Below are 26,671 nucleotides of genomic sequence, written 5' to 3' on the forward strand. Positions count from 1 at the left end.
GGTGTGTGGGTGTGTGGGTGTGTGGGGAGTTGCTTTCTTGGTTTATAAAATGTACTCTCCCTCGGAGAGTCTCAGTGCACATTTAATGTGGTGAAGGCTTTGAGTGGTCCTGAAGACAGGTCAAGGTGACCTTAACCTATCTTCTCCAAAGTAATTCCATAGTGACGCTGCTGTGTTTAGTGACTAGGAACCTGCCACCTGCTGCTGTTAGAGGGGCAGTGCCCTGAATCCTGCAGGCCTATGTGGAAAGGGCTGTAGCTCTTGGCCAGCGGTCATGGAAGAATCACCCTGAGCAGAGAGGGAGCCATCTCCATGCCTTCGGTTAGTATGCTGGGTGACTTCACTTGCCAACTGGAGGGCTATTCACCCTTCAGGACTAGTTCCCACACCCCTACCTCTCAAAGCAATTCTGACTCCACCTCTTCCTTCTCTAGGCAGGGACTTGGGGCCCCTCTTCTGTGAGCTTTGCACGGTTTCTTAATTACCCAGCATCCACTGAGTCAAAGGCAATCAATGGTAGCTGGGTGCCCCTTCTTACTGGAATTTCCCCTCAGCTCTGCTCTATGCACTTGGTGCTTCTAAATTATGCATTTGACCTATTACTTGAAAGATTGCATTGCTATCTTTTTAGTGAATTTGCTTGTGTGGCGGAGGGCCACACTTTACCTGTGGAGGTCTGGTAGTAACCCTCCTCTTCTTTCTAGCATGTTCATCCAGGGCACTGACTGCAGCCATGAGTCATGCTGGTCCCATAAAAAAATGCATGTTAAAAAAACCCTGGTGCTCGCTTCGGCAGCATGTATACTAAAATCAGAATGATACAGAGAAGATGAGCATGGCCCCTGTGCAAGGTTGACACACAAATTTGTGAAGTGTTACATATGTTTTAAAAATTTTTTATTTAGATATATTTTTTACTTACATTTCAAATGGTATTTTCCCTTCCTGGTTTCCTATCCATAAGCCCCCATCCCTTCCCCTCTCCCTTCTCCATACAGGTATTGTCCCCATACATCCACCTACTGCCCCCCTCATATTCCTCTGCACTGGGGGTCCAACCTTGGCAGGACCAAGGGCTTCCCCTTCCACTAAGGCCCCAACAAGGCTATTCTCTGCTACCTATGCAGTTGGAGCCCTGGATCAGTCCATGTATAGTCTTTGGGTAGTGGTTTAGTCCCTGGAAGCTCTGGTTGGTTGGCATGTTGTTCAATGTCCTTCAACTCTTTTAATCCTTTCTCTAATTCCCCCCAAGGGGGTCCTGTTCTCAGTTCAGTGGTTTGCTGCTAGCATTGACCTCTGTATTAGACATGCTCTGGATGTGTCTCTCAGAAGAGATCTATATCTGGTCCCTTTCCTCATGCAATTTTTAGCTTCATCAATCTTATCTAGTTTTGGTAGCTGTATATATATGGGCCACATGTGGGGCAGGCTCTGAATGGCCATTCCTTGAGTTGCTGCTCTAAACTTTGCTTCCATATCCCCTCCTATGGATATTTTCCCCCTTTTAAGAAGGAGTGGGAGCATCTGCATTTTGGTCATCCTTCTTCTTGAGCTTCCTGTGGCCTGTGGATTGCATCTTGTGTAATTTGAGCTTTTTGGCTAATGTCCACTTATCAATGAGTGCATACCAAATGTGTTTTTCTGTGATTGAGTAACCTCACTCAGGATGATATTTTCTAGTTCATTCCATTTGCCTATGAATTTCATAAAGTCATTGTTTTTGATAGCTGAGTTCTCCATTGTGTAGATGTACCACATTTTTTGAACCCATTCCTCTGATGAAGGGCATCTGGGTTCTTTCCAGCTTCTGGCTATTATAAATGAGGCTGCTATAAACATAGTGGCTGTTGTATATGTTGGGGCATCTTTTGGGTATATGCCCAGGAGAGGTATAGCTGGGTCCTCAGGTAGTGGAATGTCCAATTATCTGAGGAACCTCCAGACTGATTTCCAGAATGGTTGTACCAGTCTGCAATCCCATCAACAATGGAGGAGTGTTCCTCTTTCTCCACATCCTTGCCAGCATCTGCTGTCACCTGAGTTTTTGATCTTAGCCATTCTGACTGGTGTGAGGTGGAATCTTAGGGTTGTTTTGATTTGCATTTCCCTGATGACTAAGGATGTTGAACATTTCTTTAGGTGCTTTTTGGTCATTCGATAATCCTCAGCTGAGGATGTTTTGTTTAGCTCTGTACCCCATTTTTAATAGGGCTATTTGGCTCTCTGGAGTCTAGCTTTGTTCCGTATTTTTAAGGATTGAAGGAGCTGAAGGGGTTTGCAACCCCATAAGAACAACAATACCAACCAACCAGAGAACCCAGGGACGAAACCACCATCCAAAGAGTATGCATGGACAGAACCATGGCTCCAGCTGCATATGTAGCAGAGGATGGCCTTGTTGGGTACCAATGGGAGGAGAAGCCCTTGGTCCTGCCAAGGCTGGACCCCCCAGCTTAGGGGAATGTCATGGCAGGGAGTCAGGAAGGGGTGGGTGGTTGGGTGGGGGAGCACCCTCATAGAAGCAGGGGGAGGGGAATGGGATGGAGGTTTATGGATGGGAAACTGGGAAAGAGGATAACATTTGAAATGTAAATTTAAAAAATATCCAATAAAGAAAAATAAAAAAAATCCTGGGTGGTACTTTCTATGGCTGAGTCTTATAATCTTTAGTTCTTTGAAGATGAGTCATGTCATTTTATTTTATATACAGTTGATATACAATAAATGTCGCATGTAAAAATGAATGAACACATTAATGACTGAGAGGAAATAACCCGTTTCCTGCATCAAAGAAGCCGACTGGCAGTTCTTTTAGGCTTTCTCTGATCACATTTCTCACTCAACAATAAAAGCTGAGCTATTTTGCCCCAAATACCCCAAATATTTTGCTCTCAACACCATATGATCCACAAACTCAAGCCCACGAAACTATCTGAAGCTAGCAGGAAGACCTGCTAATGAGGACTTAGTATTAACTAAGCAAATGACTCTGGATTTGAGAAAATCCAGTTTTGTAAAGTTCTGGTTTTGCCACAGGCTAGAGATACAAGGAGAAATGTCCACATTTGCCTGGGTAAATTTACTGCAAATTGTCAGTATGTTCTGGAATTAGGAAGCTAGGCATTATGGGAAAACAGAGGGCTTTGGGGCCAGAAGTGAGGGATAGGTGGTGGTGGTGGTGAGGAATTCATATGCGAGGTCTGTCTACCTGGAACTCCCCAGTGGTTAGTAATTCTCTGACTTTGCTACCATGGCTTTCTACTGCTGGAAGGGAGGGTCTTGTTCAGAGCATGCGCTCTACCACTGGGCTGCATCTCCCTCCCTCACAGGCACCTATTGCTCTTCCGCCTGCGGGTTTTGAGGCAGTTCCAGTTTCTCATAAGCACCGTGGCCTGAGTAAAATGAAGGAATCCATTACTTACAACCTCCCAGCATCTCAGAGGGGAAAGGATGGCTATGGCTGCCAACATCCAGCAAATGTTTGGTTAGCTTGAAAAGAATGGGCACTCATTTCCCAGTTCTCACACAGTTCTGTACGCCCAGATTCTTTTATTAAAAATGTTAAATCCAGAGATCAAGTTGAAAGGCTCCCCGGCTCTCAGCGTTCATCTGTCTCCCAGGAGAGCAGAACCCGAGATCCAAACAAAGAAAAGCTCAATCAATAGAAGTCCTAGATTCCTTCTAGGAACAGGACCCTAGGTACCAGAGGACTAAGCTGCCGCATTCTTTGGATATTTATGGGACAGGCTGCAGATTCTCTCTCAGTTGAGGACACTGTGGCCCACAGGTCAAATCCTGCTACCTGCCTCCACCCCTCTCCTCCTCTCCCTCCCCTTCTGTTTCCCACTTTCACTCCCTCCCTCCCTTTTTTAGGTACAACGTGTGAATTATGAGTACTTAAAAAAAAAACCTTTGAAATGGTTGGACTCTTTTTCTTTAATGATGCCGTCTAAAAATGAGGGGGAAGTTTCAGATTTGCATCCAGCAATAAAGTTTCATAGGAAAGCAGCCACGCCTGTGCGCCTGGGCCTCGTCTCCAGTCGCTTTGAACTACGATGGTGGAGTAGGTGAGACAGACCAGGTAGCCCTCCACATATAAAATATACACCACCCAGCTCTTGGCAGAAGCAGGTTACAGACCCCAGGGGTAGGGGATGAAAGGCTTGGTGTTTGCTGATAGCTGAAGTAAAAACTGTAAAATATATATGCACAGTAAAATAATTATAAAGCCAACACCTGGGGACCCTAGCACTTGGGCAGAGAGATGAAGCACGGTCCCCAAGCAGCTCTGTGTCCCCAAAGCCCTTCCCAGAGTCACGAAATGTTTTCCTTGCTGTTCTTTGTAGCAGGCACTGCCACCTAAACTGTGTAATTGAAATAAGTTTTGTTCGCTTTAAAGCAGCTGTTCTGATAAAGTCGTCCTCAGCGGCCATTTTTGCATTTTTTTCTTCATCAAGTTTGGGAGGCTTCTGTGTGTGACTTTGATCCTGTCCCCACCTTTGTAGAGTGTCATTAAAAACATCATTCAGGCCAGGTTTATTAGTTCATTTCACTCTTCAGTGGGTAAGTTGGTCATTTCTAGTTTGGGACAATGTGAGTAATGTACTGTTATAGATATTTTGCATCCGAGACATCCTTGACTTCAGACTCTTGGCAGAGGAAGGTCATCACTGGGATACAGGACCTACGTACCCCCAACTCTCCCTCCTACTGCCAAACTGTCCTCTTGGGGGTTGGAACAAGTCCCATCCGCAGCAGCTGCTGTTTAGGGAAGCTGAGGCAACCCTTCATCCTGTCACGTGCTTGCTCTCTGACCTCAAGGGACCCAGCAAGGTACTCAGCCATTGTCTAGCTTCCTTAAAATCATCTTAAGTGGCGATTGAGTCAGCTCTGTACAAAGGCTTCTCTCGGAAAGAGCATTTCCTTTTAAGACAGCGTCTAACTATGTAGCCCAGGATGGCCCCAAACTCACAACCATGACTCTGCCTCCCAAGTGTTTGAACTGCAGGCAGGTGCTAATCCTCTCTGTTGACATGGTGACTCTAAGTTCCTGTGCTTGGCTACTAGGCTACTAGTGGGGGTCAAACCATACTGACCACCATCCCTGATGCAATGGGTATGGATCAGCGGTCCCCAACCTTCCTAAGGCTGCGAGCCTTTAATGCAGTTCCTCATGTTGTGGTGACCCCACCACCCATGACAGTACTTCATCGCTACTTCATAATGGCAATTCTGCTACCGTTATGAATCATAAGTGTCTGAGACACAGGATATTGCCCCAGAGGTTGAGGACTATGGTGTGGAGGCGGCACAGTGTAGCAAGGTCCTGGGTAGCCTCCTAAAAGCAGGGCACCAGGGCAGCAACCACTGTTCCCACAGGGCATCAGGGATTCTGCCGTGTCTTTCTCCAAAGGCTTTTATGAAAATGGACCTGAAAACCCGCCGCTCCCACCGCAACCACGCAGAAAGCCCTGCACCTGGGGTAGCAAGCGCCAGAGGCATTACTGGCGCGTGATGTGGCGCTGCACTGAGCGCGCACAAATAAGCCCCCAGTCCTCGCACACATTTATCCAGTTTGTGAAGTGGATTAATAGAATAACCAATAAAACATGTATAAAAGCTTTAATTAAATGTGATGAAATAAAACTTCATGTTTTATTTATGGGCACTCCCAACATGTAAAGGATTCGGGGAGACATTCATTTTTACTGCCATTTCGTCCTCATATCTATAATTAAATCCAGGCTTCAGTTCTGGCCCAGAGCGATGCGGCATTTTAAAGCTGGCCTTGGACACCCCCTCCCATTTGCTTTTAATTATAATCACCATCCCCAATCCAGAGGAGGCTGGTGACAGAACAGTAAGACAAACAAACAAACAACGCTGGTTACCATTGTTTTAAACCAGCGCCGAAGGAGCGCTTCAGGCGGGAGGGGCAGGCTCTAGTTCCAGTTTTATTCTTTGCCAAGTACACAATCCCTTCATTTTACTTTTGACATTAAAAAAAAAAGGACTTCATGAAACAAGACAAAATAACTTATGATTATATGAAACATAACTGTGACAAATCGTAAAACTATACATATTAATAGAAAAAAGTGTACCTAATTCCTTAAAAGATTTACGACAATAAGCACCACATGTGCCCCTACAGTCAAACCGGCCCCGTATCCAGTATGATCGATGCAGCTCGTTTCTCTACATGAGTGTATATAACAATGTACGAGGGCCTACGTGATTTATAGAAAACAGATTTCCGCTCTCCCCTCCCCCCAAAGTGCTCTATGTCAGCAACATTACAGAGGACGCTCCTCTGTCTGTACACAATAAATCTCTTCATTTTAACACGCGCCATTTTCTCCAATGAGTTTGGTTTTCTCTGTCTCTGTTACTCTATCCACGGCAATAACAACATTGATCTAAACAGTCAGATCAAATCAAACACCAAATAATAAAACTGAACATTGTCAATACTTCCAGGCAATAAAGGGGACGGGATGGGGGCACGAGTTCTGGGACAGGGAGACAGGTTAGCCCTGTTCTAAGCGTGCATGAGTACATTTAGCAGATGGTCACTTGAGGACACTGAATGTGACCAACACTCTTGTCAGGAGACTTTCTGCTGTGGTCAACCAAATACCTTGTTTTTCACTTAAGAATCACCTGGGCCATGTGGTGGAGACCCATGTAAGGGACCATATCTCACTTGGCCAGGGAACGCTTAAACAGTATTTAAGGGCTGATCATAGGGTACATTACAAGTGACACTTTGAAGCAATCCCTTTAGGGAGTTATGACGATGGATGAAGTCATATTGACCCTATTTTATGGAATAAAACAATTAACTTTGTGTTGTGTGTGTTTTCAGGAGCTCTGGTTCTTACTGTTGTTTGTGTTTGTGTTTTTAAAACAGAATGACAGTTTGCATTTGGATGTTTATGAAGATGGCTACCCCTGAGGACTAAGAGGGCGAGGAATGGCAGGGAATAATTCTGTTTTCAATGTTTTAAAACACAGACGGAACTTCATGTGAAGGCCAACGCAAGCGAAGAACGCGCTTCAAGCTGAGGGGACATTCTGGAGCCTAAGGACAGCCAGCTTGCACAATCTGAAGGACCCAGTATGTGTCATGACTCTACCCCAGAGCAGTGGCTATTCAGAAATATATTAAGAGGGTCTTTGAGGGGTTGCACAGGGCCTAGCTCCACTCACTTTCTGACAGCAAGAACATCCCTCTGGAGCTGGATCTGGGGCTGGCCTAGAGATCTGACCTAGTAAGAAGGCCCCGATGACATCAGGTTCTCTGTGGATCCCTCCTACCTAGGTGACCCAGGAAAGGCAATGTCACTTGGAAAGCTACCATGAGTCCAGAGCCTGGCTCCCAGGTCTCATGTCTCCACTGCAGGGAGAGAAGTCATGCATGGCCTGTGGCCCCATTCCTTGCTATGCCATCCATAAGCCAGAGTAGAGAGGACTGGCTGTAAGAACCATGGTGCCTCTCCCGTTCCTTCCTCATCATCTGTACGGAATGTGGTGGGAGTGCCTTGTAAAAGCTTCAGGGTTTAAGAATGGATAGACTCCTCCCTCAAGAGTGTGGTCTCTTTCCTTTCTAGAGTGTGACAAAGGTCAAATGAGGGTTGCTATCGAATAAGCCAGTGTCAGAGTACGTGTGACCAAGTGTGACAACACACAAGCTCTAGAAGGGTGGTAGTTTCTAGCAGCCTAAGAGCTCACCTGCAGAGGAAGCTCAATACAGGGGCTCCTTCCTCAAATCTCAGACTAACAAAGAGAATCTGAAGTCTTTTGACTTAGATGCTTGCCTAAGTTTCCTCAAGAACATGGCCTCTTCAGTAACTCCAGGCCAACCAATGTGCTGCAAAAAAACCAAACCAAACCAAAAAACACCAAAAAGGGAAAGAACTCCCCTCTTGGGTTCTTTATCTGCCCCATTCAATGCCACCTTGGAATGAAGCAGGGCATGAGGTGGAGCCCTTCTGATTTGGGGCCAGGCTCACAGGACTGTCTATGAGGAAACAAGCAGTTGCAAGACCCACATCTGACACCGAGCTGTTTAACTGTCTCATTGAAAGTGATAATGAGCCCAGTTTCAGGAAGAATTTTGTTTTAGTACTATTTAAAACATTTTTAAAGAGAAAAAAAAATCTAAAATGTGTGTGAACCAGAATGTTGGAACTGACCAGGTCCTTCCACCCCCCCGAGTCTGGCCTATTTGTGTATCCTTCTCCTTAGGACACAGGGCCTTTTGAAGTGTTTTTCTAAAAATGTCACTAGAAAATTATGTCTTACTTAGGCTTATCACAGTTTTATGCTCTGTGAAAAAAATGCCAGGCCTTCGAAGCAGAGTTCCAAAACACTGCCTGCCTTCTTTGAACCTTCCCAGGAGTTGGTAGCATTTGGTGGGTCGTCAGCGTGTCTGACCACAGTCAGGAAAAAGGGAGCGAGGATGTATAAATGGAGCAGAGCAGTGTAGAAGACAGGCTGATGACTGGATCACCTTAGGGAAGTGGGCAAAAGCACAAGGAATGACCAACAAAAAGAGGTGCCCTGAGTTTGGCTTTCTGAACAAGCACACATGTGACTCAGCGTGTCCTACTGTTGTCCCAGGCAGAGCAATGGAGCAAAGGCCGTGCATGATCCCTTCAAATGAAAAGGCTTCCAAGTAGAACCACTGAGCAATCATACATGAGAGGGGGTTTTTCTTCAGACAAGGTTTTACTATCTACCCCTGACTGGACTGGAACTTACTGTGTAGGCCAGGCTAGCTTCAACTCAGAGTACCTTCTACATGCTGGTATTACAGATGCATGCCCCTATACCCAGCATATGAGGATTCTTGCAATAATCCTGGAGGCAGGCGTGTGTGTGTGGGTGTGTGGGTGGGTGTGTGGGTGTGCGTGCGCGCGCGAACTATTCTGTTTCCCTCAGATAACCTTTACTGAACCGTAAAGCTAGGCCACCAAGAGCTGCATCTGTGGTAAAAATACATGTAGCCAGAGGTGATTAAACTGGTAATAACGTCTATCAAAAGAATAAACCTTTAAATATTTTTCCTTTAAAAGTAGATGTAAATAGCAAGTCTTTAAAGTTCAAAAACAAAGAAGGTTACAGAATATAAAACCTTATTTTGCCATTGGAGAAGCCACTGAGAAGCAACTAGTTAGCACAGGCTATGTAAGACAAATAGTAAAGCCAGAGTTTGAGAGAGTCCGAGGCACACCGGGTGTTGGACATGGATTTCCCCCTCCGTGGTTCATGGCTGTGCATCAGTCTCATGAGAAAACACGGGCAAGGCAGCACATTTTGCCTCTGGTACCTAGGCTGTCTTCTCCTCTGAGAGTCTTTAGCAAGGGGCATCCCATTCATGCATATTCATTGGTGTCTTTTGAGAGCTGGAAGTAACAGGCATCCTTAAAAGTGAGACTCTAGATTCCCTTTGAAAAGAAATTCCTGCTGGTCACCTGGCCCAGCAAACTGAGGGAAGTTGGTAGAGATGCGAGCATTTCTGAAAAGCCAGGTCTGACCGTCCAGTCCTGCCTTCCATAGTCCTAGTGACCCTACTGGCTCTATGGATTTGGTTGACGTTCTTCACACGGCTTGCGAGAGTATGAAAATAAGAGGTGACAAGTCACTTAAAGGTCCCAAATGTGCAGGAGAAGCCTGGGAGCTTTCAGCCTTCGGTATACACAGAGGAGAGCTGGCTAGGACAGCGGTCCACAGCGCTGAGCTGCAAGAACGTGGGATCTTCGGGGCCACTGCGAAGAGATTCACCAAAGAGGCTCGAGGAAGCTGAAGGCAAATCGTACACTGGAAGAGAAAGAACACAGACAGTGAGTTCCGCACTCTGCATCCTCCGCGGCTAGCCGGCAAGGTGCTGCTGGGAGCTAGAGAGGAACTGTGGCTCGGTTCTTCTAGGTGTGTCCTTAGGGAACAAAATGGGAGAAGAGGCTAGCTTGCATGGAGTGGGCTAAAGTGTGCCTTAACACAAAATAGGCCTTTCGCAGAAGAAAAAGTGTTTCAGGGAGAGAATGGGATTCACAGACAGTAAAGAATATTCCCGAAGAGGGAAACAGAGCAAAGGCAAAAAGAAAGGAAGACAGGTGAGATCAGAGAGTGAGTTTACACCAGGGTAAGGGTAAATATAGGGAAGATATGTGTAGGCAGCGTGGAGACCCTGACTAGGAAAAGTCATGTGAGCCTCGATGTCCCATCTGTGCGGTTGATGAGACTGCACACCATTAAGATATTGTAGCAAGAAAGTGGCACAATTCATCACGTGGGCTAGCAAGCAGTACCAGAAGAAGGCACACTGGGAGGCTTATGGGAGGAACTGTGGCAGCCTAAGGGAGAACTGATGCCCCCTGAGCAGACTGGGAAAAGGTGAGAGTCAGGGAGCAAGGTACAGATGGGAGGCAGGCATCTCAGGGGCAGTTCGAGTGGATTCCATATGGTCCCTGCCAGACCCAGGAAAAGCAGCCAGCCCCTCATCTTGTTGGTTATGGCACAGACACCCACCTGTGATGCCTGAGTGTGTTGAGAGGGCTCTGTGGAAAACATCAAAACCAGCTTGACCCATGGACGTGGGGACCAGACAGTCCTCAAAGGAAGGCACCATACTGCAGGAGCTGCTGGATGGCACCGATCTTTGGGAATCAGGGTAATTCGGGGGGCAGAATGTCTGCAACTGGCCATAGAATCCTGAAAATATAAACGTGGCGATGAGCTATTTAAGGGCAGAAACCATCCCTACCCAGAGAGTATGCCAAAGCTAAACAATTTGTCAAAATGTCCTTGCACTTTGGAGCACATGAGAAGTCTTCTAAGTGTGTGTTTGGACGGGCTGCATTCAAGGCTTGCCGGCTTGTGACTATTTTCAAAAGAAATGCTCGCATCTTCATCCCTCCCACTGGGATGTACACGCATCTTAACTTCCTCTTCTTGCATTTCAGTCCATCCTGGTGTTTGACACAGCCCCCTAGAATGCCCTCAGTCATGCCCGGCACAAATACAAAGCCCAGCATAGACCGATCTATCCACCTTTCCAGCACTTTAATCTCCTCGTGGTTCTAAATAGGTTCATAGCCTGCCACAGCTATATGTACTGGAACCCACTTCACTATTACTGCTGCTGCTCCTTGCAGAGAAAAGGGAAACCTTCTGGAAGGGAATAAATAATACGACACTAAATGAGGAGAGACATCCCAATGCTGAAGACCCCACCAACCCTCTGATAACCGTGCTGCATCTCCCTTCGTCTGCTCTGGGTGTCAGTGATGCTTTTCCTGCATCCCCACCTGCTCCTTGTCTATAATTCTCTACGTCCTCCCCAAGTCTGTCCCTTTCCCTTCTCTCTCTTGGCTCCACGACAGTGTGCATCAATGGATTATTTCCTGAGCGTGTAATATGCTTTTGAAAATGTAGTAATGCAATCTTCGTTCCACACTCCGCTGACGGGGAGTTGAGGTTCTGCTGATTTCCAAAGCTGTTTACCATTGTGCTTCTCAGCTGTGAAGGTGAATGTCATTGTCTGCACGGGGCTATTGCGCACACTGACTGAATCCCCAGATAAGGAAGTTCGTTGGTGATGTTTTAAAGTGCTTCAGAAATGTCAGTCATTATTGACATTATGATTCTGTTTTTAAAGAAGACAAGGGGATTGGTAGAGGAAATGCCTTACGGTTTGTTCTGGAGATACTACCTAATATAGAACATAGAACCACTTCACATGACTTTGGAAACCTGGTGTCTTCCACCATTAGAGGCATCTTTTCTTACAACTGGAAAGATTTGGTTGAGACCTTCTCAGTGGGGAAAGGTGGTGCTCCCTGGTTCTTAGCCCACTTCAAACCATGGGAACTGGGTACATGTGCCCTGGTATAGACACACTCTTCTCTGTTCATCTGGAACCTTAAGCTACCATGGTTTACCTTGGCCAACTCTATGGCTGTTGTAAAGATTACTTAAAATATGCTCAACTGTCATCCAGTAAGACACAGACCTCATCCTCTTGGAGCTTATGATATAAGACAGAGACAACACACTAAAGTACAGCCCTTTATACGTGTACATTTTATATAGAATCCATAGAAAATATTAACAAGAGGTTTGGGGGAAGGTAATTCATCACAGCTTAGACTAAGGCTGTGTCTATGGAAATTTCGCATCAAAGCACAGAGGAACATAGGTAGTGGCTGCTGTTTTTGACTCCCTGTGGCTTTTACATGTTGTTAAATGAGATAGGCAGAGACCCAAACAGATCATTCTTAAGCAACTGACAGAAGTAAAGGAAGTCAATCTTTAAGCTAACCAAGAAACGGACATTAAAACAACAGTAACATTTCACAGTCTATGCATTCTACTGGCAAAGACTTCTCCTTGGGGCTAAAGTGAGGCTGGAGAAGGAAGCACTCTGCTTAATTTTGTAGACATTAAGAAAAGAAGATTTCATTTTCCAGATCCTCAAGCAAGTGCCTGACTATCTTCAACTAGAAGGAAGTATACCCATGGATTTTTACCTCTTTGACAGAGAAGTAATCCTGAAAGACTTTGCTGAAGTACATATTTTGTCAAGATTGTCATTACAGTATGAATGATGAGAACACCAGAGGCCAAATGTCCAAGCATCAGAGAAGGGGAGAGCACAGAACACTGTATTACCCTGGTACTCACCAAGCATCCTAACGATACCGGCATCGTCTCTTTTTGAAGGCGAGACACAAAAGGAAGATCTGCTTGTGAAGTCTAAGGACAGGCTAGAGATAGCAAAACATTTTATCTTTGGTTTTCTTTTTGTTCTACTTCTGGCAAGATGTGAATGATGGTGAAAACTGCCTGGGTTCAAATCCTCACAGAAATAGATACCAAATGCATAGTCTTAATCTCTGTGTCTTAACCTGTAAAGTAAGTTAGTGGTAGTGACGTCACACTGAAGTATAAAAGTTGCAGAAGTTAACATTTATATAACATCCAATTATGTTCTCTATAGTTTAATAATATAATTTTATATGTACTTGAAAAATAGATAAAATTTCAAGTGCAATCACTTTGCCATGAAAATACAGTTCTCAAACAAGATAAATTTGGTTATAGAGTTAAATTTTGAAAAAGGCAAGGTGTCCTTCAACCAACAAATGTAAGAATGGATGTAACCACAGGCAGTAAATGCTAGTAGGGAATTAAGACTGAATTATTGTAATTTTAAAAGCATATCATGCACTGAAGAAAATGGAACATTATGGGCTCGTAGGTTCCCAGACATTTCATGAAGTAACATGTACCATGATGTCTTTGTTCCCCTCAGTGGGACCCCGAACAACAAGTCTAAGAGGTTTGAAAGAACCAGAAATTGAATCTGTCAGCCTGGGTCATCCCTTTGACAGATCTTGACTCTGGGTCCCTCTAGTCAGGCACATGAAAAAGCACCACGGGTACATCAAGAAGAAATAATTACCATGGCCTATTGGAATGTAATGTCTCCTTACTGAGCACAACAGACATTTACTATCTATAGCTCCATACTAGTTCTGTTCAAATTTGTCACCCATAAATCCCCTTGTATCACTCCTTAGTGTAACATTACCCTTCCATGAAGAGAAGGCATTTTTCACTGAACTCCCACAGCTCTCCAAACAGAAACATCAATCATTCAGGTGCATCGACAGAGACACTCACTGGCCTTTTACGAAAACTAATTCATTCTTTTTTCCTATCTTCCTTCCTGTCTCTGAGAGGGAGCAGAAATGTCATGTGCTTCAATCTGTATTCTGATATTGTGATGTGTATCAGTTTAAAAGGTTTGTGATACAGCAAAATATAGCCAGTGATAATAGCCCGTAGGATTCTGGGCTTTATCTTCCACTTGGGACCTAAGGAAGGAGCGAGCAAAGAAGACTATGATTCCTGCCTGGGGACCGTGATCGACTTGAGAACCCATCAAAACCCAGAATGTCCCTACCAGCATGTTTAACTACTTTAATAGGTGACCCAGGAAAGGAGGTGCCCCTTCATTAACCGCGGCTCACTCCCCTCAGGTAGCCAGAACAGAGACATCAAATACACTGCTGTGGGGGGCTGTGGTCAGTCAACTCAGTTCTCTTCCCGGTGCTACATCCATAAAAGTAACAAGTTAAAGAGAACAGTTCCATTAGGATCTTTGTCACGGTCCGAACCTAGAGACGGCCCAGCTCATTTTCCAACGAATGCTCCCTGTATTCCAGTTGGATGGGTTTCCAACAGCAAATTTGGAAAGCACCCGCCTTCTCAGACCCAAAGCAAAACCAGGCAAGATTTCAACACGTTGAGAGTATAAAACCTAGGAGTGATGGCAAGGTCAGCCAATCTGTCAGTCAGTCAGCCAGTCAGTAATGCTCATCAAGTGCTGGGTCAGGTACTGGAGGACAGACCAAAGGAATAGAAGACAGCAGCTGTCCTTGAGGACCACAAACAGAGCTGGAACAGAGACACACAAACCAACCTAAGCTGGCAAGGGACACTAGCTGTCACAGGTACAAACGCCACCTCTCCCTTTCACAAGTCACTTCACTTCCATGAATGGGAGGGGCAGATGTAGAATTCGTCTCCTTTTACCTAAATTGAAGCTCCTAAAAGGTCAAGGAGGCTCATTCCTCACCTTAGTCTCAATTTTGGCAAGTTTATTTTTCTTTTTAATTGTAGTAAGATTTGGGGCTAATTCTAACAGTGTAGGCTGGCATAAACAATGAATAAAAGAAATTACCTTTATTTACATAGTTGACAAGTGGCCAGATATATGCCTTTATAACTGTGATTACACACACACACACACACACACACACACACACACGAGTGAGTTAGAGGTATGGGGGCATATATATACACACACACACACATGTATATGTATATATGTATATTTATATATATGTGATATATGTGTGTGTATATACATGTATATGTATATATGTATATTTATATATGTGTATATATACACATACATACATATCATAATGAAATAAATTAATTTGCAAGATGGCTAAAATTAATTACATTTTTTATATATTATGACTTATTTTATTGCCTGTGAATTTCTTCATGCATCACTACAATCCATGCTAAAAGCCTTCTTCTGTACTTTGTCATGGAGGGTCCCACGGAGGAAGGGATTTCTAGGGCAGTGCTGCCTACCAGGACTTTCCTTTGGGGATGGCACTGTTTGTCTGCACTGCCTAACACCGTAGTTACATGCGGTTATCAAGCTCTGTACTGAATTTTAATGAACTCACACTTAAACAGTCACACATGGTTCACAGTACTACACAAGGCAGAGTAACTCTAGAACAATCCAGATTCCCAGGCTTAACCAGCAATGTTCCCAATTAAATTCTTGAAAAGAAAGAAAGAAAAAACTAAAGCCAGAGTCATCTAAGGGTTGAAATAAAAACCAGATAAATTATATTAGTCTCTTGGCCTTCAAGACAGTAAGTATATTAGACTGTTACACCTAGCTGTTTCTTACACATTTCTCACTTCAGGCTTGTGGGAAGGAACCAAAGCACAAACACACGAGTAAGTAAGAGATAGTCACTCCACTCCCTCTCCTCAGGAAGCAAAGTACTGCTATAGGCTAAACGACCAGGGTGCTCACCCTTTCTGTGGAGACCCTTTCCATTCTGTACAGCAAGAGCAGCAGAGGGCAGCTTGTGTGCAGTATACTCTGGACTCACCCGCCATGCACACAGGAGTGGCAACACCACAGGTAGGTATCAAGTCTTTGAACCACGTGATGATGAAGCAGCTATAGAAAAGGCCCCACCTTGCTATGCACACGTGTGGACTGTGCACTCTTTATCCACACGTGTGCATAGCAAGGTGGGGCCTTCTCTATAGCTACCTCACCATCACGTGGTTCAAAGACTTGATACCTACTTGTGGTGCTGCCACTCCTGTGTGCATGGGGGTTGAGTCCAGAGTATACTACTCATAGACTATAATTTTGTGGATTACTTTAGGTAGTGCCGAATTTTTGCCCTTAGTTATATGAAGGGATATGGATGAAGCCAAGTGATAGGCTGTGGGAGGAGTCCTATCAGCATACACAGAGGAAATAGATTTTCCTTCGCACCTGCGATTTATTTTTCTCCAGTACTCCAAGGGCTCTTTGTAGACTGCCCTGGAGATCTTTGACCTTCTGCCCTTGAGAAGTATTCAAATATCTCCCTACCAGCCAAGTCCCAGGAGAGGAAAGGGATTAACCTAAGCACAAAACTTTGCTGTCAATCTAAAACTGCCTTGAGAAACAGTTTCAAAAAATGATACATGCATGCATTTCTATTATCATCTCTACTTCACACACTTTCCTCCAAACAAAACAAAACCATGTTCCATGAAGACAGGGACCTCATCCAACTTGTCACTGTTCACAGAACAATTCTAAAACAACCACCGTATAGTGGTCTCTCAATGAACTTTTGTGTGGCAGGACATCTGTGTTACTTTAACCATGGAGTGATGGACAGAGTTCTACCATCCATTTCTCCTAAAATCACTTAGTAGACACTTGGCGGCCCTCCCCTCTGCATGTGAGGAAGCCTCATCTCTGTGGATGCCTTAACTACTGTGCGGTCTTCAGTTTCACTCAGCATTGGGCTACAAGAGTGAGATAGAACAGAGGAGGGGTTGCTGTACCCAGAGATGTCGAGCATGGGAAAGACAAAAAAAGGCCACCGAAAGTGGAGTCCCGCTGAAACAGCCCTCTCTGCACTCTGGAGATGAGGGCCAACCTTCAGTCAAGCGGGTCCTACTCAAGTTAAAGCTCATGGTCACTAATAGCAGACTGGGAGTCTGCACATGCGTCCACGGTAAAAACACATTCTAGCTACTTTTCTGTTTGTGTGGTAAACAAAAACAACATGGAGAAGGAAGGGAGTATTTCTTCTTCCTCTCCCAGGTACTTCATCACTGAGGAAATCAGGGCTGGACATCAAGGTAGGGACTGAAGTAGAGACCACATAGGACCTCTGCTTGCTTGCCTGCTCTCTCTGGCTTGCTTGTCTACCTTCCTTTATATATACCCCAGGGCCAGTGACCCAGGGATAGCACTGCCCACAGTGGACTATCCATTAGCAATCAATGAAGAAAATTCGCCACTGGTCATTCTGATGCAGGGAATTCCTCAATTGAGTTTCCTCTTCCCAGGTGTCTCAAGTTTTTGTCAGGTTGACAATAACTAGCTCAGAAAATACTCTCTCTGAAAATAGACATTTTAATGGAAAACAAGAGAAAGGGTGGGAGAACAAGACAGACAGACAGAGGGTCCACATCACAGCTCTAATTCTCTTAGAAGTGAGACCTTCCTCCTTTGAATCCCCTTACATTACAGAGGCCAATGCAAAGAGAGGATTAATAGGCAAGCAGCCCGTAAACCACCATCGGTTTATAGACTGGAGGCAAAGCGTTATCATACTGATTCTACACACTCCAGACAGCTTTGCTCAGACAGCTGCCTGGGGGACTACACATTTGCTCTTTGCCAGATACCTTAATGTCAAGACACTCTAAAGAGCCCTAGCTAAAACAAATGGCAGGGCAGCAGAAGACAGCTTAAGACTTTCTAACTGGTATTCTGTTCACTTGATACCAGGGGAATGAAAGAGGAAACTCATCCAACTATACTAGTATGTCTAAAGAGCCAGACATTTGGAATTATTTACTAGTCTAGCCTTACCTTAATGCAAATCAGCGACTGAACTAAAACAGGCATTACACAACTGTCTACTAAGTCCAGGGCTCTTGTGGCAGTTCCTACACACAGAAATTTCCAGAGAATAGTTTGCTTAGTGCTATACCATCCACTTGATTCAGAGCCAAGCACCGACCTAGGGGTTTTACACAGGCAATCTTCATACTGACCACAGTGTTTCAAATAAGTCGTATTGTCCCTAGCTTACTAAGAAAGAAACAGCCACGTTAGAATAATTTATGCCGACCTTCAGCATCACCAAGTTTCAGAACCAAGAGTCTAATCTTGGTCTATTTGCTGATGTAGTTCATGAAAAATGCTGGCACCAGAGCACAGACCATGTCTGCCCATGGTTGTCAGTCTCTTTCTCCTAAGGCCCATAAACACTGCTGACTTAGTGGTACCCAGACCTTCAGCAGTACAAGAGAAGGAAGAATGAAGGTTTAATTAATTTTTGTTTCTCTCTTTGCACAAAGGCCATTCTAGCTCTCTATAGCACTTGGGCCATGCTGCATGCATGGAGCCTCTCAGGACAGAAAGCAAGAAAGAAGATGGAAACTGTCAGGCACAGACGAACCCTTCTGCCTTGGCTGGGAGGCATAGTAAGGGAACCCCTGAAGAATGAGGCCGGAGCGTCTCAGAGTGGATGCTATAAGTACTAAGCTCCACCTAGGCATAATTCACATGTTCCTGGGTGCTGAGAAGACCCAGCAAAGCAGGGCTGCTAGGTAAAGACCTGGAAACCAGCACTTAGGCATCTCACACATTTAGAAAGCTCTAAGACCACCACGAAATGAGTTTTCAAAACATTTGAGATCACAGTAGTCTCAAGGGCCCGGATTCCACTTGAAATGGGAAAAGGGAATTCTTCAGCGGGGCATCGTCTCTCCTTGAGCCAGACCATGTTTTCTGTTGGACCTGGGGTCAGAGAGTGACCTTGAATTACATCACCAGCAGGCATCAGTCAGAGGATTTGCCTGGCTCCTTCCTCCAGTGCCTTCTGCGAGTTAGTTTTGGACACAGTGAAAGTATGGGATCTTATTAGAATGAGGCAGAGTCTTCTTCCGACTGCTGTCTCCAGAATAATCCTGTGACTTAGATTCCTATCCTCGCGCCGCAAACACAGCCCTGAATTACACCTGCTATACTAACAAGATGACTTATTTCTCTGAATCCCAATCTGTGGTTACAAAATCTCCAGCACTCCAATCTAAGAGTAAATGGAATCTTGGCTCAGGGTAAAGAGCACAGAAAACTGTCTCTGTGTGTCTTGGGTGAGCGAGCAACAGTCCTTCTGAAACCTCACTAATGTCCCTGGATCCCAGGATCCTTCTCATCTTCTTCTACTGGCCACCAGAGAATTTGACTCTGTGTACTCTCAAAACCCATGGACACCGACTGCCAGTGTGCATGACCCAACTTGACATCTACCATCCCTGATCCACCTTTTGTTCTGAGTCAACATCTTCCCACTGCCACTTTGGGGAGTCATCTCTGATGACAGCATTCAGTTGACAGAGACCTTCCTCTCTTACTTACTCCCATCCAACTGCACATCAAACTTTTTATACGTAAGCTTGCAATATGCATCTTGAAATGTATAATGCCCTACAAGGAACAAAAAGACTATATCATTCTGTGGGAAGAAAATTTTCTCTATTGAACTCAAAGTCTGTCTAAATTGTCAAGGGACACACTTATTAACACACTTACATTATTAATATAATGTATACAGTATGATATAATATATAACATACCCCTTAGATAAATATAAACTCAAAAGCCATGGACTTTTGTGCTTTTTCCTCCCTTCCCATTAAAAGGGGTTTAGGGCCTGCTACATAGCAGGAAATGACTGTGTGAACACAATGAGTGAACGAGACCACAGTGGTAGCCTTTTGGGAAAATACTGACGGTAAGACAGAACTGAGATCAAGGATTAGGGATCAGGATCCTTGCTCCTGATGGTATGTAAGTTTGAGGAAATATAATGACTTCCCTTGCTAGTAGGGACTTCCCCTTAAATGGGGAAAGTTCAACTAATGTGATGAAAAATACTATGGGCTTTGGTCTAGTTTGAGTCCTGTTGGGATCAAACGCTCTGACCAAATCAACTTGGGGAGGCAAGAGTTTATTTGGTTATGCTTCCTGGCCACAGTTTAGGGGAGTCAAAGAAAGAACCTAAGTGGGTTCCCACACTACTCCAGTCCTGGGGAACAAACTCATGGTCAAGGAAGAACAGCAGAGACCATGGGGATTGGTTCTCCTTGGCACACTTGCAGGCTTACATGTAGCTAGCTTTCAGACATAGCCCAAGATCACCCGCCTAGGAGTTGTGCTACCCTACATGTAGGAGAGTGTGGCTCTCCTACATTAATCAACAATTGAGACAGACATCCCACAGACATGCCCACAGGAAAATCTCATATGGACAATCCTTTAGCTGAGACTCCCTTCTTGGGTGACTGTCAGCTGTGTCAGGCTGATAGTTAAAGCTAACTAGGATGGGCTCTACCCAGAAATCCTGGATTGTTTTACTGTTCTGAATCACTATTTGTCACTGGATGCCAGGTAGACTATTAAACCAGAAGACAGAAAGAAGAGTGAGTAGAACTGAGGGTTAATATGTGATTTCAATGAAGAATGCTGTCTATGTGATTGACGGCAATCTGACAATGATGTCTATAAGAGTAAGATTTAAGCATATACGTTAATATAAATGTCTGTATTCCTGCACTCTCTTGCACAGAAATTGCTGCATCAGACATGATCTATAGCTGCAAAAGGCCATGGGTAATTAGGGGACTGATTCTGAACTCCAGAGCCATGTTGCCATGATGAGACACCTGAAAACTTGCTTGGGGATGTGTGCTATGAGGTTGGGTTCGATGAAGAAATGCAGAAAGGAAGGAGCTGGTGGTTACACTCAAATGAGCTAGAAGACATGTCTCAATGTTTCCACGTCACCAAAATTGTGACTTCTGAGGTATAGTTCTTGAAGGCCTTGCAAAAGAATGGAATAGAGGGTTTAGTCAGAACAATTTGGTTAGATTAGAGAAGAATTCCTGCAACCCCAAAGAGCTACCAATTGTAAGAAAACCAACGAGAAATTGTACAGCAACTGGGATGGTTTTGAAACACAGTGCAGAGCAGACACAAGCCAAATTGGGGGTGGCGGTGGTGAACATGCCACTTACAGGGCTAAAGTGCTCGATCTATTTCATCAACACAGTGACCTCACTACCAGTAACTCGGATTCCTGATGTGTGTTTTCTCATCTGTCAACTTTAAGGGCTCTCTAGCCATAGCGTCTCACATGTTTACTCTAAACTATGAATTGTTTGTCCCACAGACAAAAAGAAAATTCCAGCTAAAATTCAAGTCTCCCAGCCTGCCATTAGCACGCCCATCCTCGTGGGAGCTCAGCAGTGCCCTTAGAATGGAGTTGTGAGGAAAAATATTTCTTCTCCTTTTCCTCTTCAAAATTCAATTCACGAGAGACCAGATTTCGTGAGTTTCAAGTATAAGAAAGGATATTTCCTTCTGAAAACCTGTTATTACTTCCTTCAAATAATGAAAAACAACTTTATCTAGAACATTTACCACAGGCACTTTGAAATTTTGTGATGGGTACGTCACAATAGCCAATGAAACGGAAAAAAATTCGAGGCATTTCCTTCTCTTCAATAAACTTCTGAGATTCTTGAAACTCAATTTCCAATAAGACACACACACACACACACACACACACACACACACACACACACACACACACACAACCAAAGTGCTTCGCTGCAAATGATACAGCGTGACAGTTGGGTAACTGGGCAGGCAGGCAGCTGATCAGGCACAGGAGCCCAAGTCACCTTTTCTGTTATCAATTCCCCATTATTAAAACTTCCCTTAGTGATCAGCAGTGACGTGAAAAGATGTGCAGTCATGCTGCTAAGTAAAGGAAGAATTAAAGCAACTTGCCTAGCTTTGCCATTCAGTCAGACAACCATTAAAATAACATCTCTTGGTGAGCAACGGGACTGTGACATCTGTTGGTTGGGATGCAAACTTGGGAGAGCCTTAGGAAGCCATCCATGCCAACACCCATCTACCTCCAGCACATTTACACAGTAGTCCAGAAAGTTCTCTCCAGAAACATTTCCTGAGAAAGTCTGTAAGGAGACAGTGTACTGTTCAAGCCTGTATGTACATACATTAAGGGAACATGCCAGAGAAGCAGGTCTAAAAGGAATATTAATAGGAGAATAAGTTCAAAAGATGGCACATAGACTGTGTTTGACTATCATAAGGTTGAATGTTGAAGTACAAGTTTGCCAAGGCTATCTCCTCCAATCCCCTCCTCCTCTTCCTCTCTTACTATTCATTTGTATTTATTAAATAACATTTGTTAAGCACTTACTCTACAAAATGAACCATGGGAAGATAAACTTTCTGCCTTGTATAAACTTGATCGAATTTAGTGATGTAGTTACTTATTGGCCAAATACAGTATGTTAATCTGGTAGGTTTAATCTATGTGGTCAGGTGTGTGCTCATACACACTCTGTGTGCCAGTGCTTCAAGTATTCATGTCACAGACGAAGGCTGTTTTATAATCCATCAGTCAGGCAGCAATTCTGACTCAAGATGACCACCTTATATACTCCCCTACCCACCCTGAAATCTGTGATGTTGTAACACTGACTAAAGCCACACATACATACATACCTAAATTTAACTTTTGTTTTTGTAGAATTAGCACGCTATGAGAATTTATCAAGTGCCACTTATGTAAAACTGTGCTTGGAGTAACTGTATAGTAATTAAGTATAGAAGAGTAGTTAAGGATTTCTGTGACTCTAATTATCCATCCTTAGTACTCTACAGGCCTTCAGAGTACCAGAGCTGATGCTGAAGGACTCCTGATTATGGCTGCTGGTAACCTCAGAATAGCATTAAGGAGACTCACAAGGTCATTTCTTTTGTGGATATGTCACAGGTTTCTCAGTGAAGTTGATGACATTTGATTTCTAATCATTTACATGTGTCTTCCTAGGATGTCGGAGTTGTGACATGCTCATACTCAACTTAGGCAATACGTTTCTAGACTTTATTCTTTTGCAACCTCACAAATGCAGTTGTGACTTTCCCATGGTGGTGGTGGGGGGGAGTATGTTTACTTGTCTTTTAAAAAATGTCTTGAAAGTTAACCTTAAATGCCCAGCAATGAGATCAGTCATGGCACTAAAGCAAGGAACCCTTCGTGTGGGAGGCACCACTGTGCAGTCAGTTATCAGCCAAGAAAGAGAGGTGCATTGAACTCCTACCTGCATTGTCATTTACATAGAGAACCAGGATTTCTAGAGCTGCAAAGATATTGGTTAGAACAATCCATTCACAATGTGTTTTGTTCTTTGAGGCCTGTCGGTAGCTGGACACCCTTTGTTCCCCATGCACTCAATCTGAACCGGGGTTGACAGGCTTATAGCTTCATACTGAGATAGGAAAATGCCACCGTTGTCTGGACACTGTCTGGCTTGCTTCTTTGGGGGCCCATAGACAGGGCATATTTTAATTTATGAAAAAGATAGCTCCTAAACCCCAGGGGCTGTGACCAAAAGCGAAGGCCCCTACTTCCCACTGCTACGGTGCTGGCATCAAATAGCCTCATGGTGTTTTTCTAATGAAACCAAATAACTGGACCATGGATGATGGGATGCTGGCAACTGGAAACTCAAAGGAGCGAAAGATAAGAGGGAGCAGAGGAGGCCTGAGAGGCATCCAAGAGATTGGAGGAGATGGGCAAGAATCATCTGGGGAGAGCCCTTAAAATAGGGACTGCTTTCCAAGAGCCGGAATAAATTTATCTGTGTGCCAGCTAGGCAGAACTGCCCATTTTACAGATTAGAAAAGCATCGGAGAGGATGTGTGGCAGATTCTGAGAGAGAGAGAGAGAGAGAGAGAGAGAGAGAGAGAGAGAGAGAGAGAGAGAGAGAGAGGGAGGGAGAGGGAGAGAGGGAGAGGGAAAGGGAGAGAATGAGAATGAATGAGAATTAATGACTATGACAAACTCAGCTTGGCCTATATTTATTTTCTGTCTTCTTCTCTTCCTGAAGCTAGCACAAGATGTGTAGAACATGGGCATTCTTGAGGAGATCAGTATGATGGGGGAGGCCCCTTTCAAGGTGACAAAGCAGAAGATGGTACAAGAAGACCCTTTTGGCTCAACTAAGCTGTCCTGTCCCTTTCCCCAGCATGTTATGCAGAGGCCATATTGTCACATAAGAATGGTGAACCTGTGCCCAGCTGTTGCTACTATACCACTATTAATAAACTCTGGAAGCTCCTACTCTGTACAAAGTCTTATGTGAAACAGCTGGTCTTCAGGGAACCAGTTCTGACCACCATAATGCAAATCTAGGAACCAGTGGTAACACGCCATAAAAGAGGAAGTTGTGTGGCCGGTTTGGTGTGACTGTAGGCTTCTGAGTGGTTATCAAAATCCACAAAACACAGGCAGAGTATATAGCTCATTTGGTAAAATATTTGCAATAAAAGTATGAGTATCGAAATGCAGATTCCTGGTATCCACATTAAATAAAAATACAGGTGCTGCTGTGCGCATCTGTAACCAGATGTGTTGTGGGTTATAAAAGCAGTTGGATCCCCAGAAATGATCAGTTGGCTGGCCTAGACAATTGTGAGCGCTGGGTCTTGTGAGATGCCCTGTCATAAAAGGTAGTGTGAAAAGTAGTCCTCTAGCTTCTGTGTATGCATGTACCCACAAACACATGTGCACATACCCATAGGAACATAGCCACGTAAATACATGCACACGCAGGCACAGGCATGTGCCCCCCCCCACACAAACACACAAAGGAGTATGACACAGCCTGCAGGAACTCTGTGTCTGATGTATGAGAGGGAGAGCCAGAAGCTGAGGCCCATGCAAGGCTAGGTGTGCACTTTTCTTGAGGTGGGAACTCCTGGGGTTGTGCTCATCTCTAATTTTATTAAAAGAGCACAGAGGGCTCCAGCGTGCTGCAGCACCTACTCTTGTGTGTCCTTCCATTTCTTCTTTGTGATTCCATCCTTCTCTTCAGAACCATTATAAACCCCAACAATTCAACATGAATTCTGTCATTCCTCTAATTTCCCAATTGCATCGGAGAGATAAGAAGTCCCTTCCAGTCACTTGTTTGAGTGACCCAAACAGTGCCATCTAGTCCTGATAGTGAGGAGCTTAAGTTTTCTGCCTATCTTTGGCTATCCTCTGCACAAGGTGACAGCGCTGGACACACTTTTCTTTTCTGAGCTCACCTTGTTCTCCTGAACCCTCTTCTCTATTTTGGACTTAACCTGTGCAGCCAGCAGGATGCCACCTCCCAGTGTTTCTCTTCTCTGCATGCTCCACCCTGACATTTATGTCCTTTCTTGTGCCCTCCTCAGGAGGGAATGGCATTCCCCCCAAACCTGCCCTGTGAACTCCTCGCCTTCAAACGCCTTTTCAGGTACAATCTCTACATATCCTTTGATGAACATCTTTCCTATAATGCATGACGCTCCTTTTCTCCCTTTCAGCCACTGCAGTATGACAGCCATTAAAAGGCATTCTCGTTGCCTAGTACTCAGAGAGTGACCAACAAACACCCAATGAACTGGACTTGGCCTCTTGGTGATGCATCCAGAAGCAGGAAGACTGTGAAATTGCTCTTCTAGGAATTCCCATGGCATTTGAACAAGGAGCAGTGAATAGGGCATTTAAAAAGAAATTATCCATTAGCACCATAACAAAATGTACAAATATCAACTCTCAGGCAACTAATCCAGGCAAAATTCTGAAGCTTGCCTGGGCAAGAGAATTCATCTAACAAGAGAAAAGAACAGGCATACATGATTGGAAAGAGTGTCCTTATGTTGACATCTAAAAGAAAAGCTCGAATGTCCTGAGAAGTTGCCTTAGAGATATCTCCCAAACAGAGACTGGAAAATTCTATCAACATTCAAACATTAAGAAGAAAGGACACCTTATCCTCTTTATGAATAAAGGCAATCTGAATGGATAGAGTGGATGCTCAATCAATAAAACCCTGGTGAAGAAAGATGAAAGGCTGTTGGCATTAATCCTTACAAGGTGTATACTTTACCTCTAACAAAAGACCAAGTTCAGCACGTAATGTCTAAGTTCAGTACCAATTAGTGGATGATTGACAAAGCTCAGAGGACCTTCTTTTGCTGCTTTATCAGCAAGACCAAAGCTCTCCTGATTTCTGACCTTCCAAGTTTCACGTAAGACAATTACACTAAGGAGTTCAACTGCATCCCTCAAGGAGAGCTGTAAACTCCTGCTCCTTTTGGTGTACCTTTGACCCGGAATCACACTGTGTATGAATTCAGTTTGGAGACGTGGACCTCTCGAGAAGCCCACGTAGCTTGCCAAGACAGCGATGCCCAGACATTTCATACTCTTTCATGTCTCAGTTCCCATCTGTATAGATGCAGGAATAACACCTCCCCCTGACCGCTACACTTACTGCAGGTCCGACAGAGGAGGTGGGCTAATGATTCTCTTTAAAGCCATGAACGAAGGCCATAAAGTTGTGGCCACTGGGTTAGAAACTCTAAAAGTTTGTGGCTTTTAAAAAATGGTGTTTATTATAGAGGATGGAGTTTGTGTCAGTGAGATATCATGCAACTCCATCCAGTAAATTTGAAACACAAACAGGGATAGCTTTGTCTCATAAATACACCCAGGTAAGAAGGTTCGGTCTCCTTTTAACAACAGCAGATACATTTTGGCCTTCTCTAAGGACTGGTTGGTCAGAAATTCTTGGACTGAAAAGTTTCTAAGATTCTTTTCTCTCTGAGAAACCTGCTCAGAGAATGAATAGGCTTCATGGTGTCCCTACCCCTCCATGGGTGGCTGAAACATGGACAGTTTCTTTA

At 44.3% G+C, this 26,671-nt stretch overlaps 1 protein-coding gene and 1 non-coding gene across 5 annotated transcripts in view; one reads left to right on the forward strand and one right to left on the reverse strand.

Moving 5' to 3' along the window:
• The first annotated feature begins 780 nt into the window (after nt 1–780).
• Nucleotides 781–887, forward strand: Rnu6-613 (RNA, U6 small nuclear 613). The gene has a single exon (XR_005499953.1). It is a non-coding gene; the product is annotated as a U6 spliceosomal RNA (small nuclear RNA).
• A 4,716-nt stretch (nt 888–5,603) lies between these two features.
• The window catches only part of Glis3 (GLIS family zinc finger 3), a 419,850-nt gene continuing 398,782 nt past the window's right edge, over nt 5,604–26,671 (reverse strand). For all 4 annotated transcript variants that reach the window (XM_039101395.2, XM_039101397.2, XM_063281030.1 and 1 more), the window contains 2 exons: nt 10,534–10,716; nt 5,604–9,825 (listed from right to left, as the gene is read on the reverse strand). In XM_039101395.2, the coding sequence (XP_038957323.1) occupies nt 9,689–9,825; nt 10,534–10,716 (320 nt within the window). In that variant the 3' untranslated portion in view covers nt 5,604–9,688. The remainder of the gene's footprint in view (nt 9,826–10,533; nt 10,717–26,671) is intronic.

Source organism: Rattus norvegicus, chromosome 1, assembly GCF_036323735.1.
Source record: "Rattus norvegicus strain BN/NHsdMcwi chromosome 1, GRCr8, whole genome shotgun sequence".
Lineage (NCBI taxonomy): Eukaryota > Metazoa > Chordata > Mammalia > Rodentia > Muridae > Rattus > Rattus norvegicus.